This window comes from Borostomias antarcticus (genome assembly GCF_949987555.1).
Source record: "Borostomias antarcticus genome assembly, chromosome: 22".
Taxonomy (NCBI): domain Eukaryota; kingdom Metazoa; phylum Chordata; class Actinopteri; order Stomiiformes; family Stomiidae; genus Borostomias; species Borostomias antarcticus.
Genome location: NC_140255.1, coordinates 14,177,948 through 14,196,326, shown reverse-complemented (window position 1 = coordinate 14,196,326; position 18,379 = coordinate 14,177,948). Strand labels below are relative to the sequence as shown.

The 18,379-nt window shown below is 47.2% G+C and overlaps 1 protein-coding gene across 2 annotated transcripts in view; it reads right to left on the bottom strand.

Annotated features, from left to right (window-relative positions):
• Positions 1–18,379, bottom strand: part of mrtfab (myocardin related transcription factor Ab) — a 38,505-nt gene that overhangs the window by 10,451 nt on the left and 9,675 nt on the right. For both annotated transcript variants that reach the window (XM_084456389.1, XM_084456390.1), the window contains exons 4-6: positions 8,271–8,336; positions 1,286–1,341; positions 66–141 (exon numbers count right to left, since the gene is read on the bottom strand). In XM_084456389.1, the coding sequence (XP_084312515.1) occupies positions 66–141; positions 1,286–1,341; positions 8,271–8,336 (198 nt within the window). The remainder of the gene's footprint in view (positions 1–65; positions 142–1,285; positions 1,342–8,270; positions 8,337–18,379) is intronic.

The window sequence follows — 18,379 nt, the reverse complement described above, 5'->3', positions numbered from 1 at the left end:
CACGTTTTAGTGTCTTATGGTGCAATACCCCGGTTCCCCTGGCAGAGGCGCTGTGGGACACTCACCCTCCAGTATGTGCATCCTGACCAGCTCAGAGCGCTCAGGACGACTCCGGATCTTCCTCTTCAGGTAGTCCTCCGTCTGAGGGGAGGACAGGAGAGAGAGGGAGGAGGAGGGGTGCAGGGAGAGGGGAGAGATGGAGGAGGAGAAGAGGAGAGTTGGAGGAGGAGAGTAGGAGGGGTGATGGAGGAGAGGAGGAGGAGATGGAGGGAGAGAGGAGAGATGGAGTTGGATGAGGAGGAGAGTTGGAAGAGGTCGAGAAAGAAACAAAAGGGTGAAAGACAGAACAAAAGGATTGTGAGGGAAAAGGGGTGAGTGACAAGGCAGGAGAGGGGATGGAGAGATCAGCAGGATAGAGAAAGGGAGGAGAGAGAGAAAGAGAGGTGAGAGAGACAATCATAAGCATTTCAAATAGGGGATGCCCCTCAATGGCAGACAGCTGCTTGGCTATGGTGCGCCAATTTAAAAAAAACTTCGGCTACTACTTTCCATGCATTTCTTTACTGCCGAATTGGAGAAAGCCTCTGTCCACGAGTAAATAATCACACAGGATTTCCTCCCGCAAAAGACTGGTGGCACTTGTAGCAACGAGCATGGTCAGCGAGGTTTGTTGTGGTCATTCACTGCACTCAGAGCAGCCTGTCCTTGATCGCACGCGTGAGGTAGGCAGACGGAGCAGGAGAGAGAGAAGATTCCGGATCATCAGGAATAGCGAAAATACTTAGCCGAATATCTTAATCTTATTACAAGTTAGAAATGCGGTTGGATAGATAAAAAGTGCAAGACAATGTTTGTATAGCCTAAATAGAAAATCAATTCTCCTAATTTCTCCAATAGGCCTACTGTTAGTTTTGACTGGGCTCAGCACAGCCATCTTACTTCCTTGCGGTGCGCTGATGCATGCTTTGTGAATCGACTACTATACCAGTAGTCAAGCCTAAGAGGCACTTTCATATTTGAATTATTATTATTATTATTTTTTTACATTTGGAAGTGTTTTTTATATCGCTATTTATATTTCTTTATATTATACAATACACCAGGCATTTTCTGGAATAAGTCTGAATGGAAAAGTTCAATAAGCAAAGAAAGACTTTTTGAAATAGAGCTATTTTTTTCCTCCTTACGCACACAAAGAACTGAAACCGTGACTCAAAACCGAGGTAGGTATGGAACCGTGGGCTATCTGCGCCATTGCATCCTTACAAGAGAATGGGACACTCACCCTTGCTCTCTCCAGACTCCTCCTCTGCTCGTGGAAGGCCGCTGGGCTCTTCAGTGCTGCAGAGGAAACAGGAAGAGAAGGAAGAGTTGAGACGGTGTGTGAGAACAGCTGCTGTCTGGGACGGAGGCTCGGGGTTCTGCCAGCGGCTCCCGCTTGGTGCTGAGAGCTGTCGACATTGAGGAAGAATCCGTCAAAGCAGAACTGGTGTGGTTGAGCTGAAGGTCAGGTGAGCCATCGGCGATCACACAAGCGTGCTGCGTCTTCTGGCCTCCGCAGCAGCAAGTGGGGTCGGCGGTTCAAATCCCGCACTGTACGTGGCCGCTTGGAGCGACTGTTTTGTAACCACAAAGGCCAACCACAAACGACACACAGGCTGCCGCGACAGAGCGCGTGTTTCCCCCGACACGCGGGGTTAATTCTTGAACCAAACCTTCGGGTAAGCCCATCTTCCAGCACCATGTGTGGATGAGAGGAACTGCTCGCTTCTCTGAAGAACTAAGAGAGCAGAGTGGGTGCAGTTCGTCAAGTCAGTGAACAGCTTCTGTACTTCTGTGGACTGCTGGAGTAGGATAGATGTTCTACTCTAGCACAGTATGATAGTTAGATAGATAGCTGCTCTACTCTAGCACAGTCGTCAGATAGCAGACCCATTCTAGCCCAGCATGATAGACCCAGATAGCTGTCCTACTATAGTCCAGAATGACGGACCCAGATAGCTGTTCTACCCTAGTCCAGAATGACAATGTCAATGTAAATGGCCGGGTTTCCCGAACGAGTTAAGAAGCACTTAACTCCAAAGTACTTCTCCCATGCAAAGGGTTGCTTAAGAAGGGTTCCTTAAGAAGGTTCTTTATCGGGAAACCCGGCCAATGTCATTTTATTTCTATAGCACCATTCATACAAATCAATGTAGCACATAGTGCTTTACATAAAGAGATGGACAAAAACATAAATCATGTAAACACAGTGAGAACAGATTTAAAACCAACGATAGAAGTAAAATAATAAATTTTAAAGACCAAGATAGCTAGAGCAGAGACTGAGGGCTCTGTAGAAGCATCCATCATACATGACCTCCAGTCTGGCCAGTCCAGGGGCCTCATTTATAAAGGCTGCGTAGCACAAAACTGACCCTGAAAGATGCGTACGCCACTTTTCGTGCCAAAGTTTTTGATCTATATAAACCAAACTTGACATGAGAAAGTGTGCACCCGTACCGCGGCTCTGACCCATGCCTGCGCACATTTCTGAAAAAATGTCAAACTGTGACTCCCAGGGGAGAAGGATGAAACTGGAGGAACGCTTTGCAATTCAGACCAACCTTGTGCAAAATAATCAACATTACCTCTCCCGCATTATAGAGCTCCCATAGTATGACGAGACTGGGTTCATGAGAATGGGTGACGAGAATGGGTTCATGAGAATGGGTGACGAGACTGGGTTCATGAGAATGGGTGACGAGAATGGGTTCATGTCAGCAATCCTGACGCAGAAGCACGCAGACAGACAGCTTATTCTATTGAGAAGTTTGACTGCTTGAATAAATATTAGGATGTGTGAATGTTTTTACGAATATGCCAACAGTCACTATGATTTAGCTAATGTCACCATCAGTAAATCAATGTTATTGTAAGCCTACTGGTATTTTAAACCCGCTCCACTCACAGCAGATAATGGGAAAACATTATGAGGATAATCCAAACGGAGATATCTGTTTTTGCAAAAGAACCCCTCAAATATGTTATACTTTTTAAGCGGGAATTTAATTGGATCTGTACAATATAGAAATTTAGTTTGTTGCTCACAAGGACGAACAAACTGCTGGGTTTAATTAGCAATACAAAACCCTGTTGAAAGCCACCAACACCCGTAACCAAATGATCCAGCCCACATTCTACCCAAACCTTCAGTCAGTTATGACATTATCATAAATAAGGTGAACAGTAGGACCGGTTGCGTTTAAACTGATATCGTTTTCAACGCCTCAGTCTCACACCCGCCAGTTTCATAATCTAATATTCTAAAGACAGTGGTGCAGATGGGCAGGGATTGAACCCATTTGAACCTGTGATTTTCACTTTACGAGACCAACGCCTTGTCACTCACGATAGTCTTCCTTCAACCTCAGCCACTGGGACTTCTATTTCATAAGAAGGTGATTCCAGGAATCACCGTCATTGTCGTAAGGCAGTCATCATTTATGAATGGGTGAATGAGGTGGTTCCCTGACCATTTATAGGCAAGGCAAGTTTATTTGTATAGCACATTTCAGCAACAAGGCAATTCAAAGTGCTTTACATGAGACATTAAAAGCATCAAGACAAAGTGCAACAGAAAAGGTCATATAAAACTAAACACAATAAAAGGATATACATAGACAATTATGGGCGTGTAGAGGGCGGGATACGAGGCTGATCAACATGCGCACATTTCCAGGTGGACTGTGATTTATAAAGGGGAAATTGGGTGCAGGTGTGCGTGCGTACGTTTTATAAATCTTATTTTTTCTGTGTGCACGCCATTTTCAAGTTTTGTGCTCACGCACACTTTTAGTATGGATTCTGATGAATGTTTTATAAATGAAGCCCCAGGACCTTTATACAGAGACAGGTGAGATATGAGAGAACAGGCTGATGGATTGACTGTCAGAGAGGAGGTTTCTACATTCATCATTCTGAGAATTATGTCGTATTGGTGTGGTCTTTGTGTGTGTGTGTGTGTGTGTGTGTGTGTATCTCGGCATCATTGTAAATGAGGCTTACCCTCAATTTCTTCAGAGAATCTTAAATAAAAGTTGAATTAATGAATGACACTGTCTCTCTCTGTCTGTATGTGTGAGCAGGTTTACCTGTGCGCTCACACACACGCACACACACGCACACACACATTATACCCTCCCAGACAAAAGAAACTACATACCCTACAACAAAAGACACTTTACAACGAACAAAAACATTAAACATGCGCACGCACAGGATGTTGAAACACACTATTGGCAGTTACAATGATGTAACTCCAATGATTGGGCAAGGGAGGTGATGATGAAATACATTGTGAAAAGTGTGTGGTCACACAGCACAGTGAAGGTGTGTTTGCTGAGGGTGTGTGTGTGTCATGCATGTGTGTGCCTCTGTGTGTGTGTGTGTGTGTGTGTGTGACTAGTGTACTCTCAGGTCAGCAGTAACCAGAGGGTCTACTCAGCAGGGCCTGGATACTGAATAGCTGTCTGTGTGTCACGTCACTACGGGAGACCAGGGCACCATGTGATACACTGACCCTTCTCACCTCCCCCCTCCTCCACTCATCAATCTCTCTCTCTCTCTCCGTCTCTCATATCACACACATCTCCCCCTCAACCCCTCCTTCTATTACCCTTCTACCCTCCCCTCTATCTCTAGCTAGCATAACTGTCCTTCTCCCATTCCATCTCTCTCTCTCTCTTTGTCTGTTTAGTGTTCATAATACAGCCTTAGCCTGGAGTGTTTGGGGTCAGAAACACTGGCTCCCTTCATACAGGACAGTACAGCAGATCCCCTGCAGTGTGACCAAAGACACACTAGAGCTCCAGAACCCATTAACTCCACGGGAGGACATTGCCGGTGTAATAGGCGTGTCTGTGCTCTGGGTCTACAGTGGGAAACGGTAGGAGCGAGCCCCCGCGTCTGCGCAGACACGTCACTGCGGAAGCTAACGGGATCCCTGCTGAGCTCTCATAAAGTCCTGTCTGCGGTCTGCCTGGCCCCAGAGAAGAAGAAGCAGCAGCAGGGCATGATGGGACTGGGGAGGAGAGACCCCCCCCCCACCACCGCCACTGTTTCTCTAGCATTAAACAGGTTCCAATGAGAACAGAGGGGAGCCTAAAGACAGGTCAGGCCAGGTCAAAGCAAGCTCCTTGAGTAGCCCTGACGGCGAGCTCGACCTGCTGCTGACTCTCTCCGGAAGGCTGTGCACCTTGGTCAGTGCTAGCCTGGCTTCGCTGTTCCGGCTTCGCCATCCTGATCACGTGAACACGCATTCTGTTTCTCTCCACAGATCAGTCTGACCACGCTCCCACTCAGACTGAGTTCCAGCCCGCAGATATTAGCCGTGCCAATCACAACCGTTTATCTAATACGGGGCGGGTTTGACACAACGACTGTACCCATTTTAAATGATGATACGACGACTAACCCACGTTTCGTTGCTCTGATTGGTTATAGGTCTATCCGATTGTGTCCAGAGGCATTTTGGTCTGTGACCAATGTCCAAGGGGCCTCGCCCTGGACATCGAAAATAAACTCAGCAGCTCCAGTGCTCTAAACCAGGACCAGGTACAGAAGAGTGCACTTGGTGACTTCTCTGGTCGTAGGAACCCAGCTACTGTAGGCAGCTCAGCCTTCCCACAGACGAGCACACGGCCTTCTGTCTCTGTCTCACTTGACACCACGCTGAACAGGAAGTCGACAGAGAAGAGGAAGCCGGCCTGTGGGATAACCACAACAAAGACTGCTCAACATCGCCTCACACAAAACACCACATCTCTCACATAGCCTGGCTACAAGCCTGGCTACAAGTCAACACAGATCAGCAAACGTGAATATACGTCCTATCGTGCATTAACATAACGTAGCAGCAGCCCTTCTAGAACCCGAAGGGATATCGAGAGCACATATCCTCTGTGGCCAAAGTGGGCCAGGCCGCAACTAAACTGGGCTCAGGCGAAGCAGGCCAAAGCAAGCCAGGCTAAAACTCGGACCACATGATGTCACTGGGTGTACATGCAGCCACATGACACCATCGCGCTTCAAACTCTGAAGCAGAAACTTAGCGACTACAAGTAGCACAATGTAACACAGACCTGCCGACCTTAAGGAAAGTCTTGGAGAACCTCATTAAGCGGGGGACTGGACTGGGGGTGCTCCCATTTCTCCCGCACAAAATTTTGAGCATCAAACTAGGGATGGGATGATACCCTCGGTGCACAATACAATGTACTTCGCGATACAGGGTTGACGATATGATATAAATAAAACAAGATGAAAAAGTGTAACTGAGTAAACAATAATACTTATGTGAGTGCTCTATGGCATTGGGGCATCATATTATTATATAGTAAGCATAGTGAGGAATGAACTAGAGTGAAGCAAACTAGGTTTATCACAGAGGAAGGTATAGATGGCATTACCTATGCAGTTTTAAACCAGTGTGTTGCCCCGTCTCTAAACTCTACAATCACCAACTAAGCTAGCACTACGGCAATTAATTCAACGTGTGTAATGCAAAATAATATGCTAAGATAAAGCCTTATAATCAGATAAATACACAAAGCTTTAGCTAGCTAACTAGCAATTGGAAATGCATACCAAGCTGCTGACAGTCAGTGACTGATATGAAGATGGCAACATAAGTAGCTAGCACTAGGCAGATAAGTTGAAAGCCAAGGCAATTGAAGAGCATAGCTCTGTCGTTACATTAGCTGCAGCCACAGAAGCTAGCTGGCTATGCTAGACTTGGCTAGGAGGTTGCTTGTAGAAGCTACTGTATTGTACACTACAGTCATTGTCTGAAACATGGATGTATGATCTGGAATTGCAACCGTTATGAAATGCTACACTGCTCCATCATCTACGAATGAGACAAGTGACGAGAAGGCAGTGGGAGTGAGTGGGAGAGAGGAGGTAGGTTAGGCAGTGGGGACTGCAGCATATGTTCCATGCATGTATTGTGTGTGTGTGTGTGTGTCAACTGGCTGTCAGAGAGAAGAGAGCAAGAAAGCTGAGCAATGAAACAGTTTGTTTTAGATATTTAACGATCCGTTGTTGCAGCCCTAGCCTACTATGAAAAGTCATGTTTTTACCATATTTTCCATGACTGGTGAACAAGCAAGCTACTGTCACTTGCAAATACTGTACATACGTCACGCTAGGCTAAAGCAACTAACTCAATTAAATCTCAACTTTCCACATCCCTCCAGTCTGTGTTTACCCCAGTCCGTTCACCTTTACAAATAAGTTCAAAAAGTCAGGAGTGAGGAGAGTGAGCCCCGAGCCCAGTAGGCCTGTTATATAAAATTACTTCTAATTTGCCGTGTAATAAAATGCTTACTTCATGCTTAGCCGTCCGTTTCTCTCGGATGGCTTTGGCTGGCGTTTCCAGTTCACCTTCTCAATCCTAAAATAGGTCTCAAGGACCAAATTTGTTTTTTTTTTTGAAAGTGTGAAAAATAGCCCCAGGGAACATTGAGGGAAGGAAAAGCACATTAAGTGTAACATACTGCACATTTTATACAAAGCTGAACGCTAATCAGGGAAGTGCTCGTTTAAAATCCAGGTTACTGTCAAATGTCCATTTCAGGAGCTGCTGTCATATATCTCTCTCTCGTTACTGTCAATCTACGGAGCAGGAACTCTCTCTTGAAATGACGCAGCATGTCAATCATCCCCAGTTGCGAATATGATTGGTCGACGAGGTGGGTGAAGGAAGTGGGCACGAATCCAGTGCTATGATTGGTCTCTTCGTGTACTTTTGAGTGACAAATCGCACCGGCATACTTTGATGTCAAAAGGAGTACCTGCTAAGCAAAATGCATACATGTTGGCAGGTGTGGTAACGCCATCTATAGACCCAGTTTGAAGGATCTATGGTTGCTTTAGACATGAACACGAATGAACAGCGAAGGAGTTCAGGTCAGTGAGTATTATATAACCCTCCACCCTCCCACACAGTGAGTCCCGGGGCGGCAGTGTTGATGCTTGACCCCGGCTCGCCTGGAAGGAGACTGCACAATGCACGGTCTGCACAATGCTACAGTCCATTCCGTCAGGCAAAAAACGGAACACTGCACCGCTGCAACGTGAGTTGGACGTGTTCCGGAGTTGTGCTACTGGACCTGTTCCAGAACGTACGGCGCGTTCTAGAGCCTTAACGTGAGCAGGACGTTAGAACGTGCCCCAGACAGGCGCTGAGGGCAGGGAGAGACGGTAGATCTAGAGGCGTGAGGACTTACGTGGCATGATCCCTTGGCTGACCAGCTCCTCCCGCGTGCGTCTCTGCTGTAGCTTGAGCTGGAGGACTGCATGAGGACAGGGGGGGGGAGACGGGGGAGGGAGGGAGGGAGGGAGGGGAGAGAGAGAAAGAGAGAGAGTCAGCAGCCAGTCAGATGTGAGAGAGCTGTAGTAGCACAGCGTCAGGTCCAGGCTCTCGGGACAGCGGCGGGCTCCGATCCCCCTGTGGTCAGTCACCAGCTCCGGGGCAATGTAAATAAACAGGAGGGCGCACAGAGGGGAACTGAGCTGATCAGAGGGGGAAGCAGCTCTCTTTCATTCTCTTGTTTCTTCCCCTTCCTCACCTACTTCACACCTCCTTTTTTTTTGGGTGAAAGCTGCCAGTTGGGGAGGGGGCGGAAGTGGCATCACTCGCTTCCTGTTTCGAAAATCCTCGGACACACCCGCGTATGCGCGCTCACATACGCATCCACCCTCTTATACACATATGCATGTATAAGAGGGTGGATGTGAGACAGAGACAGGGAGAGAGCTGGAGACGGAAGAGGGACAAACTTCAGGAGTTGCATTGCATCGGGGTGAAAACAGAAACACTGACATTTCAAAACAGGAAGCACCGCTTACATAAGACTCAGAGAGACAGCAGGCAGCAACACTGCAGTCACATGGTCAGCCAGACCACAGACTTCACACCACAGACCACTGCTTGGTGTGTGCATGTGCTAGGGATGTTAAACCGAGAAAAACGATACTTCTATTCCGATTCGGAATGGATTTGATCTCCATTTATTGAGCTGATGAATGCTTATGACTGCTGATCACGATTAGTCAATATGCAAAACTAAATTGACCAAACCAATGGGTTACACTAATTTTCAATAATCAAAGCATTAGTTTGCATATTATATTTAAACTTGTGATAAGACTTGAGACATTCCGCCCATAAATTGACTTTCTACTCTCTACAAAATGTACTTGTTCTTTCCAACTAGAGAGTTTAATGAAACAGGGGTAACAGTGAGGGGAGAGCAGGCTGGAGACAGGATGAGGATAGATGGGGAGAGATGGAGGGGGAGAGGTAGAAGTGGAGGTGGAGAGAGGGGTGGTAGAGTGAGAGGGGACGGAGAGAGAAGGTTAGGTTGAGGTACCCTTTTGTTTTGTTTGACATGGATGGGGGGAAGGGAGGCTGGAGAAAGACAGGGAATGGGGAAGGAAAGGGAATGATGGAGAGAGGAATACATTTACTATTATGGCAGTGCAAGTTAAAAATAAAAATTAAAAGCACGACTGTTTTAGCCTCACACCCTTTTTCTGAGCAGTGGTATTGAAATGGGTTTAGTGAATCGTGTAATTTAATTGGTATCGTATCAAAGTTCAAAATTCTGTCTATTCGTGACATCCCTAGCGTTTTGTGTGCATCAATGCGTCTTTGGATGTGTGTGCGTGTGTTAAAGCAGCATAAGCTGCTATCAATACTATCAACCACATGCAATTGTACATAGAGGTGCAGGTGAAAGAGCAGTGTTTCTGTGTAACAAAGTCCATTTGTTGAAACAGCTTTCAGTGCGGGGGTTGGAAGAAGGGGAAGTGAAGTCAACATTCATCAGCCTCATTTACTGGCCTACCAGAACAGCAAACCACCAACTTCTGTCCTGTCTACTGTATCTATCTGATCTCTCTGTTGCTTACTACTGTAGCACTTATTTGTGGTCCTGTCTTGGGTGCTGCTCTCACAACCACAGCTTCTTCAAAAAATAAGAAGTGTAGAGCAGTAAGTTGGAAATCGCCATGCACGTATAGAACATTTTTAAAATTACAGGACCCGAGGGTTTAGCCACAGCCGCCACACGTGACACACACATTGCACACAGTGAGCGGCACACAGCACACACACATGCAATTTTTCGGGCGTTGTCGGTGCTAATTGTTCCCTGTATTTCTCCCATCCAAGCCGTCCTCCTCCAGGGGCTGCCGGGAGCAGTGGGCAGCCATCGTTCATGAAGCCTGGCGGGGACCAAGTCCAAGTTCTCAGTCCAGGTCTTGGTCAGGGACCGGACTGAAGAGCATCTGTTTTTCTGCAATGTTTTTCATAATTGGTTTCTTTGGGAGGAAACCCTTGCGAACACGGGGAGAACATGCAAACTCTGCAAAGAAAGGCCTGGAGACCTTGCTGTGAGGAGACAGCCGCACGTGCCGCACGTGAGCGATTTTGGGGTTCCTGCCAGGAGCAGGGATCGAACTGGGGACCTCGCGATCCCCAGCTGGCCGGTCTACCTCCCGGTATACGTGCTACTCAAACAAAAGGACCCCTTGTTATAACTAACCTTACTGACAATTCTATGGAAACGTGAGGATTATCTTTTCACTATCTTTCTCTTCTTACCTGCCCTGGGACTGCGGGCGGAAAATCTCATCTCTTTTTGCTAAACCTGGTACAATGCATCTCTCATTGTTTTACAAGGTTAATGTGTCTCTTTTGTACATTGTCCCTGATCAAATAAAGATATTTATAAAAAAAAAAAGAAAAAAAAAAAAAAAAAGATTGATGCCAGTAGGTCAGGCGGAAACAAAGATTTTGTGGCTTACTACAGTATTTATTTAAAGCAATGACAAGGGACTGGGACCTGAATGTTGATGTTAGTGTTCTGCTTGTTTATATCAGCCCTGTCGACAGCAGTACTACGGCGTTCAGAGCTGAGCCTGGAGCGGTCATGAGGCACGCTGCACCTGTCGGTGCCCACCACATGACATCACTGCTCAGGGTGGACAGCTGCTCCGACCTTCATGTGCACGGCCCCAAGGGAATGAGAGAATCCCCTGCTATATGCGCCGCTGGCAATTGGAGATTCATTTTCTGTGTCTTTTGCATATGAGACAGGGGCAGGGTATCTAACAGCCGACATCTGTTTCCTCACTTGTGTCAGCCAGAAACACACACACACACACACACACACACAAATAATGCTAATAAGCACAGGTACGCACACACTTTCAGATTATGTACAGTACACACACTCACGTCAGTTTTCACGTCACGTCACCCACAACCTGTTGAATGTGCCAAGACGTGCCACAGGATGGATGCAATGCTACTTGGCACTTCCACGGAGTCATCTATTTCTGGAAAAGAGAATTCTTGCACTCTCACTCCCTCACATCTTCCCCTCTCTCCATCTGCGTTTCCCTCCCCATACACAGGTCGCTGAATTATTTCTCTTTCTCTCCGTCTCCCAAGTTAACTTTCAGTCTCTCTCTCTCTCTGTCTGTCAGTCATAGGACTGTTCTGAGTTTGATGAGAGAAAGAGAGAGACAGAGAGAGAGAGGGAGGGAGGGAGAGAGAGAGGAAGAGTGGTGTCTGATGTGCTGTCTGTCCAGCTGGGTTAATTCCAGAGTGCTCATGTGTCATTAAGCCTAATTCAATGTCTGCCCACCTACGTCACTGTCCCCAAGGACCCCTGCATCTGGCACTGGACAGCACACTGGCCTAATGATGTTACAAGCAAGACACGCACGCAAACGCACACGCACACACACACCAACATAGTGCAGTGTTTGGCTTCTTTCTTTCTTTCTTTATTGGTTTAGTTTTAACAGGGACAGTTCACATTAATGAACAATAATAAAATTGTAAATGGGTCAGGATTAACCAAGAAGGCCAATTTTCACCCGTAGTCCCTTCGGCAATGGAAATCAGTGCGGATAAAAGATCAATGACCTCATAATTTACACGCTACCTCAATTTGACCATCGATGACCTCATCATTTGGACGCTAGCTAGATTATTACACACCACTGTGCTACCAGAGTGACAGACTGGCACGCAGACGTGGGGAGCGATGACGGCTTCATGTTTCACAGAACACTAGCGAAAGGCCAGCGAGGGGACAGAACACTAGCGAAAGGCCAGCGAAGGGACAGAACACTAGCGAAAGGCCAGCGAGGGGACAGAACACTAGCGAAGGGCCAGCGAGGGGACGGCATACCTTGACAACCAAGCAGTGCTCGCCCTGGGAATCTATCTCAGGCTACTGACAAACACACCCTGAACGAATGACGGAACGACTTCACACCTGTGCCTAAATGCAGCCTAATTAACAAACACAAATAAATCAGATCAGGTTCCCTCCCTCTCTCTCTCTCTACTGAGCGTGTGCAGAACGAGAGCCCACCTTCTTTCAGGCTGTGATAGGCCTGTTGGTCGTAGTCCGTGCCCAAGCCCTGCTTCTCTTCGTCGTCTCCCATTGGGGGACACCCCAAGGGGGCGGGCTCGAGGGACCGACAGTGATTGGTGTCCAGCATGATCCCTCAAGAGTTCAGCTTGATTATCCCCGTCAACATTGAATGTTCCGTCAAAAGGAGTGGTGTTCCAAATTCAACTTGAACGGACGATGATTTGCAGAGGACGTGGGTTGAAAAATATGTTCTATGAGTTCTATGAAGAGTCAGTAGTAGACCACATTCAAGACCAGCACCCCTCTCTGTCACTGCGGAAGGGGATCCACGACGTCTCTGCTCCTTCAAAGTTGAAGAAAATCAGCTCAATATAAGAAAAAAAGTTGATAATTTAGCGGGTTTTTTTAATTATTGGAGAAGGCTCCCTCTCCTGTCGTCATCCTGGGGTGTTCTACTCTCTCTCTCTGTCTCTCTCCGTCTCTGAATCCTTCCTGTTCTGAGTCGTGACCGTCAGTCAGTCACGACGACAACGCTGTCCTGCTACGCGTTGTTCCATTAAGCGCTGTTCCATTAAGCGCTGTTCCATTAAGAGCTGTTCCAGGCGTCCAAAGAGAGGAGGTTCCCACTGGGGGAACGGCGGAGATGACAAGAAGAACAGAGCTGAAGAGAGGGAACGATTAGAGGACGGCAGCAGAGAGGAGGAGAGCACAGCAGCAGGCACAGAGAGAGTGAGAGACTGCTCTGGTTGCAGCGCCACCCACCCACCCACCCACCCACCCACCCACCCACCCACCCACCCACCCACACACACACACACACACACACACACACACACACACACACACACACACACACACACACACACACACACACACACACACACACACACACACACACACACAAGGTGTGATAGAGTTCTGCTGCTCAGCTGTTGCCATTCATTCACTGTTACAATCTGAGTTAGTGCCACATGCATAGCCCCCCCCCCATCACCCACCCACCACCAACCCCCCCGACCAGCCTACAGACCCAACCCTGGGACGAGTATGTTGATAAACAACTGAAACACTTAAAGTCGCACTGAAACGGACGTTTGAGATCATCTAACTTCCGTAGTTTGACGTATTTCCGACGCAAACAAGCTGAGGGTGGGACATATGTTTAGAGGAATTTGATTGGAACATTGACAAGTGGATGGGTTTTAAGAACTTTAGAGAGATTCGATAGAAGGATAGCGTTGATTGACGGGTGGATGTCGTGAGATTGGCCTAAAATCTAAGGTACCTGTTGTCGTCACTGCAAGTGACCTACCGTTTTCCAGGAAGAAATTATATACTGTGATATAAGATTACAACAAAAGTAGAATTTTGTAATTTTTTTGGCATACATCGTTGAATAGGTGAACACTATGACCAATAATGTGAACCAAAATGGGAATGCTTTTTTCATTTCAGTGCGACTTTGTCTTGTTAATGAAATTTCAGTCTCACTAATGTGTTACCCACACCATTTGTTCATTTATGTTTTCCTACTGACTGTTCTTCAGTTCATCATTTTACAACTTCTGTGAAACCAACTTTCAGTCCATTCTCATAAGACCAATACCATTTGTTTCTGTGTGACATCACTTCCCTATCCTGTTCGTCATGCTTGACGTCATTTCCTTTCCCACATTATAAGATATCACTCCCTAGACCCATTCACCACTCTGTTTGTGGGAAACACATCTCCGTTCAGAGTCCGCTTTGCAAAACGTAACATCAGAATAAACCTATTGTGCTTGTGTGTGTCCATCCGGACCGATTCCCTGCGTGGCTTCTCCAGAATGTTACCGAGGCCAACACCCCCCATAACCCTCCCATACCCCTCCGCCCCCCCCCTCTGTTTTAAATAGTACAGCCAGCTGGCCATCGGGGGGCTATATTCAGCTCAGTATCACCTGTGAGGCCACTGGATAGGGTTACTTACAGACACACATGTGCTGCATAACGTCAGGCGCGCACACACAATGTATGTGTTGAAAGTCCTGGGACCTGTGATTCTGTTGCACGGTTTCATACTCTGGGCTGGCTGTGACTCTAGGTTCCAGATAGGTACAGCAGGCCGACATGAGAGAACAGGCTGTAGTACCCCTTACTGAACACTACAAGTCACCATGACGTCATCGTTCTTCATCTGTCCTACCCGGCTAAATCATGATCACACCACGGACACCAGAGATTAGGCCTAATCTGTTCTAATCTAGTAAACAGACTGCAGAGATTGATGGAGAGAAGGAGACTTGTCGGTAGTGACCGGGGCAACACCTTAGGTCAAACAAACACTGGGATAGTGTGAAAAAACAGAAACAAAGTCCACCTAGGAACACATGAGTCACTGTCTGGGGGGGGAACAGTACGAGTGACTCAAACACGGTGTGTGTGTGTGTGTTATGGTTTATGGTTTTAGGACACCCTAAACCTAACGTGTGGGTGGTACAACAACCCTGGCTCTCAAGACTTTGCAGCAGCTGGCTATTGTGGGTAGATGGGTGTGGAGTGGACTATCCATCTACTAGTAATGTAGGGCTGCACAATATATCGTTTCAGCATCCGTCATCATCGCCATGTGCGCATGTGTAACAGTCACATCGCAGGACGTGTATGTGTAAATTTTATTTATTTTTTAAAACACTCAATGTCAAGCAAGGCAAATTAACTCAAACACAATATGCTACAACTTTTTTCGCTGCTTGATACAAAAGCCCCCGCCCCCCCCGATGATATTCGGTTCATCTGAGGACCCCATCATACACTGGGATGTGGGCCTTCCACACACTCCTACACTGACTCCGGTGCACACGAACGGAGCACGCTAGGACAGCCACACACTGCCCAGTGAGCAGTGGACGGGTCTTCTGTGACCATGTGCAGGCCGTTTGTCCAGCGTGGATCTCAAACCTCAGACGTTAGCGTCAACCGGACCGTGCCTGACACCGTCATTAACATTCCTCCCGCAAAAACAGAAGGTGTTCACCCCCCCTTCTTTTTGGGGGGGGGGAGATCTCCTTCCTGTTATTCGTTCTCCTCCTCCAGGGGGAATTCTCCAGAACTCTTAACCAGAGCGCTATAGCGAGACGGTCGGCGTGTTTACTTTTGGCTGTGACTCTCTCTTCCTGTCTCTCTCTCCGCTGTGTACACACTTCTCTCTCTCTCTCTCACTCCCTCTCTTGTGCCAATGATAAACACGGGCCGGCTCCAAACCCTGACGGTCGGGTCAAGTGTGTGAGGAATATTTGATCCCCTTGATGATTTCTCAGGTCGGGGAACAAAGGGCCTCAAAGCAGCGTTCAAGCCCCCTGGCTCCACACTCGCCCACTGACACAGACAGAAACCTAAAGCTAGGGGCCCACCCTGCCCACTCACTGCTGGGGGAGGGGAGTGTGACCATGCTGGTGGGGTTAGGGACCAGGGTGGCCGTGAACCAGGAGGAGTGTGTGGAGTGTGTACAGGCCTACAAAGTAACACCCTATCTAGCCTGAACAATACAAGCAGTGTTGGTCACACAAACACACACAGCACACCTCTACAGGAACACAGCAGCACTGCCCATTGTCTAGGAGGTTATAGTAGACAGATCCGATCGCCCTCCATCTAGAATAGTGTTGGTTGAAACTAGAAACAGGGGTGTAATAAAACTCCAGTCCCAACAATGGACAATCACATAGACACTCTCTCTCTCTCTCACACACACAAACACACACACTGGCCCACGCCCATATTATCCTACCCATTGAGTATTGACCCTGTAACAGAGTAAGGGGGTAGTTAAAGGTTAGACAGGCCTGACAGACCCAGGCCAAACAAACGACTGATTCTGCTCTCCGAGTTCACCTGAGTTAAGTGTGTGTTCATATAGGCCAGATATATCAGCACCTTCCACTCAGCCACACAAACCATTCTCAGAGTGAGGAGAGTGAGGAGAGAGAGAGAGTGAGTGCGGGAAGAGGAGGCGACTGAGGTGTTGAAATACAAAGCAGCTGGCAGCTGTTAGTATGTGAGGCAGGATAGTATGAGGGAGATAGGGGGGTTGGATAGTATGAGGGGGTGAGGTGGAGTTCAGCAGAGAGAGAGAGAGAGGGAGAGATCTAGCGAGAGATGGAGACAGAGAGGGAGAGATCTAGCGAGAGATAGAGACAGAGAGGGTGAGGTCTAGTGAGAGAGAGAGACAGAGAGACAGAGAGGGTGAGGTCTAGTGAGAGATAGAGACACAGAGAGGGGAAGGTCTAGCGTGAGAGATAGGGACAGAGAGAGTTCCTTGTCCAGGCTCCCTGTTGTTTTTGTCGTAGACTGTGTTACATAACTAACATCTGAAATCGTTTTATTCCGAACCCCTTGCCCCACTTTGCCGAAAACATATCCTTCCCCTTCCTGTAACAACCCAGACCCCTATAGCATGGGCAGACAATGAGAGGGGGGGGGGGGGGGGGGGGTCAAGGGAGAGAGAATCTGGAACATGGTATAGAGCAGGGGTGCCCAATACGTCGATCACGATCGACCAGTAGATCTCAGAGGTTATGCTGGTAGATCTCTATGTTGGTAGATCTCTATGCTGGTAGATCTCTATGCTGGTAGATCTCCAGCCATTCAAAAGAAAAGCCATTAAAAGGCGACTTGATGATGCGTGTTGAAGTTGCGTGTGCAGAGATAAGCAGTCTCATCACCTCTCTTTTTGTCCAAATGAGCAACTTTTTCCTCCTGCTACTTTGTAGATTACAAGGGTGACCTGCAGTTTAGCTGAGCGTTTTAATGATTTAATGATTCATGTGTGGGCTGATTTCATTATTGTTTAGTCTTGTATGTCAGCTGACAGCTGATAGTAGCCCAGCAAAATCAATCAGAAACTCAAAAAAGCCAGAATTCTGCAACCCTGACTGATCCATTCAGTGCAAGTCAGCAGAGTGTATTGTGCTGTGATTGAGTCATGTAAGCAGGCTAAAGACACTCTGTTCTGACCACTAGTTGATTGTTACCTGTTAATTGTGCAAAGCATATATACAACAAAGTTAACGTTCCACTTCCAGTGTGAAGTAATTGGTAGCTTGATTAATAATTAATTTTGAAACAGTAGCCGTATGTTGTTATTTCGGTTGTATGTTGTTATTTTTGTGCGTGGCGACGCACAAAAGATGGCAAATATCCAGTTGTCACTCCCTCCCTCCCTCCGTCGGGTTGTTGACCTGCAGTTCTATGTTGCTACCACAAGAGGCAGTGGTTTTTTGTGCATGGCTGTAGGCCAGCGCACCGGTTATCACTCCCTCCCTACCTGCATCTCTCTGTTGGCACCACAAGAGGTGTTAATTAATGTTATGTTATTTTCAGTATGGGATTATTTTTTCTTTTAAGATATGACTTTAATGACACATGAATTAAAACCTAGCCAATGTTAAGTGACAAGTGACAGAAGGGCGGGGGTTCCGGGGGTGTGAGGCGGGGGCCCGCCAGGGGGCGGGGTTTGGGTGGTAGATCTTGATGAGCTGGTCATTTTAAAAGTAGCTCACCGCCCAAAAAGTGTGGGCACCCCTGGTATAGAGTTTCCGTCACATGTGAGAAAAGAACTTTGATTAATTTTCAAGAAAGAAAGAGAGAGAGAGAGAGAGAGAGAGAGAGAGAGAGAGAGAGAGAGAGAGAGAGAGAGAGAGAGAGAGAGAGAGAAGAGAGAACATGCATCAAACTTAAAAGAGAACAGCACAGTAAGCTGCAAGTTTAAGGACTATTTCCAAATTTTGGATCAAATTAATAAACATGCAGCTTTTAATTAGTGGTTTGGTGTGGGGTTGCTCTCTGTGGTTAGGGTTGGCATTCTTCTATTCTATCATGTTGTATTACTTACTATTCTGTGACAATGATTCCCTTACACGTCTGTCCATCAGCACCAGTCCGCCTCTCTCTGGTAGTAC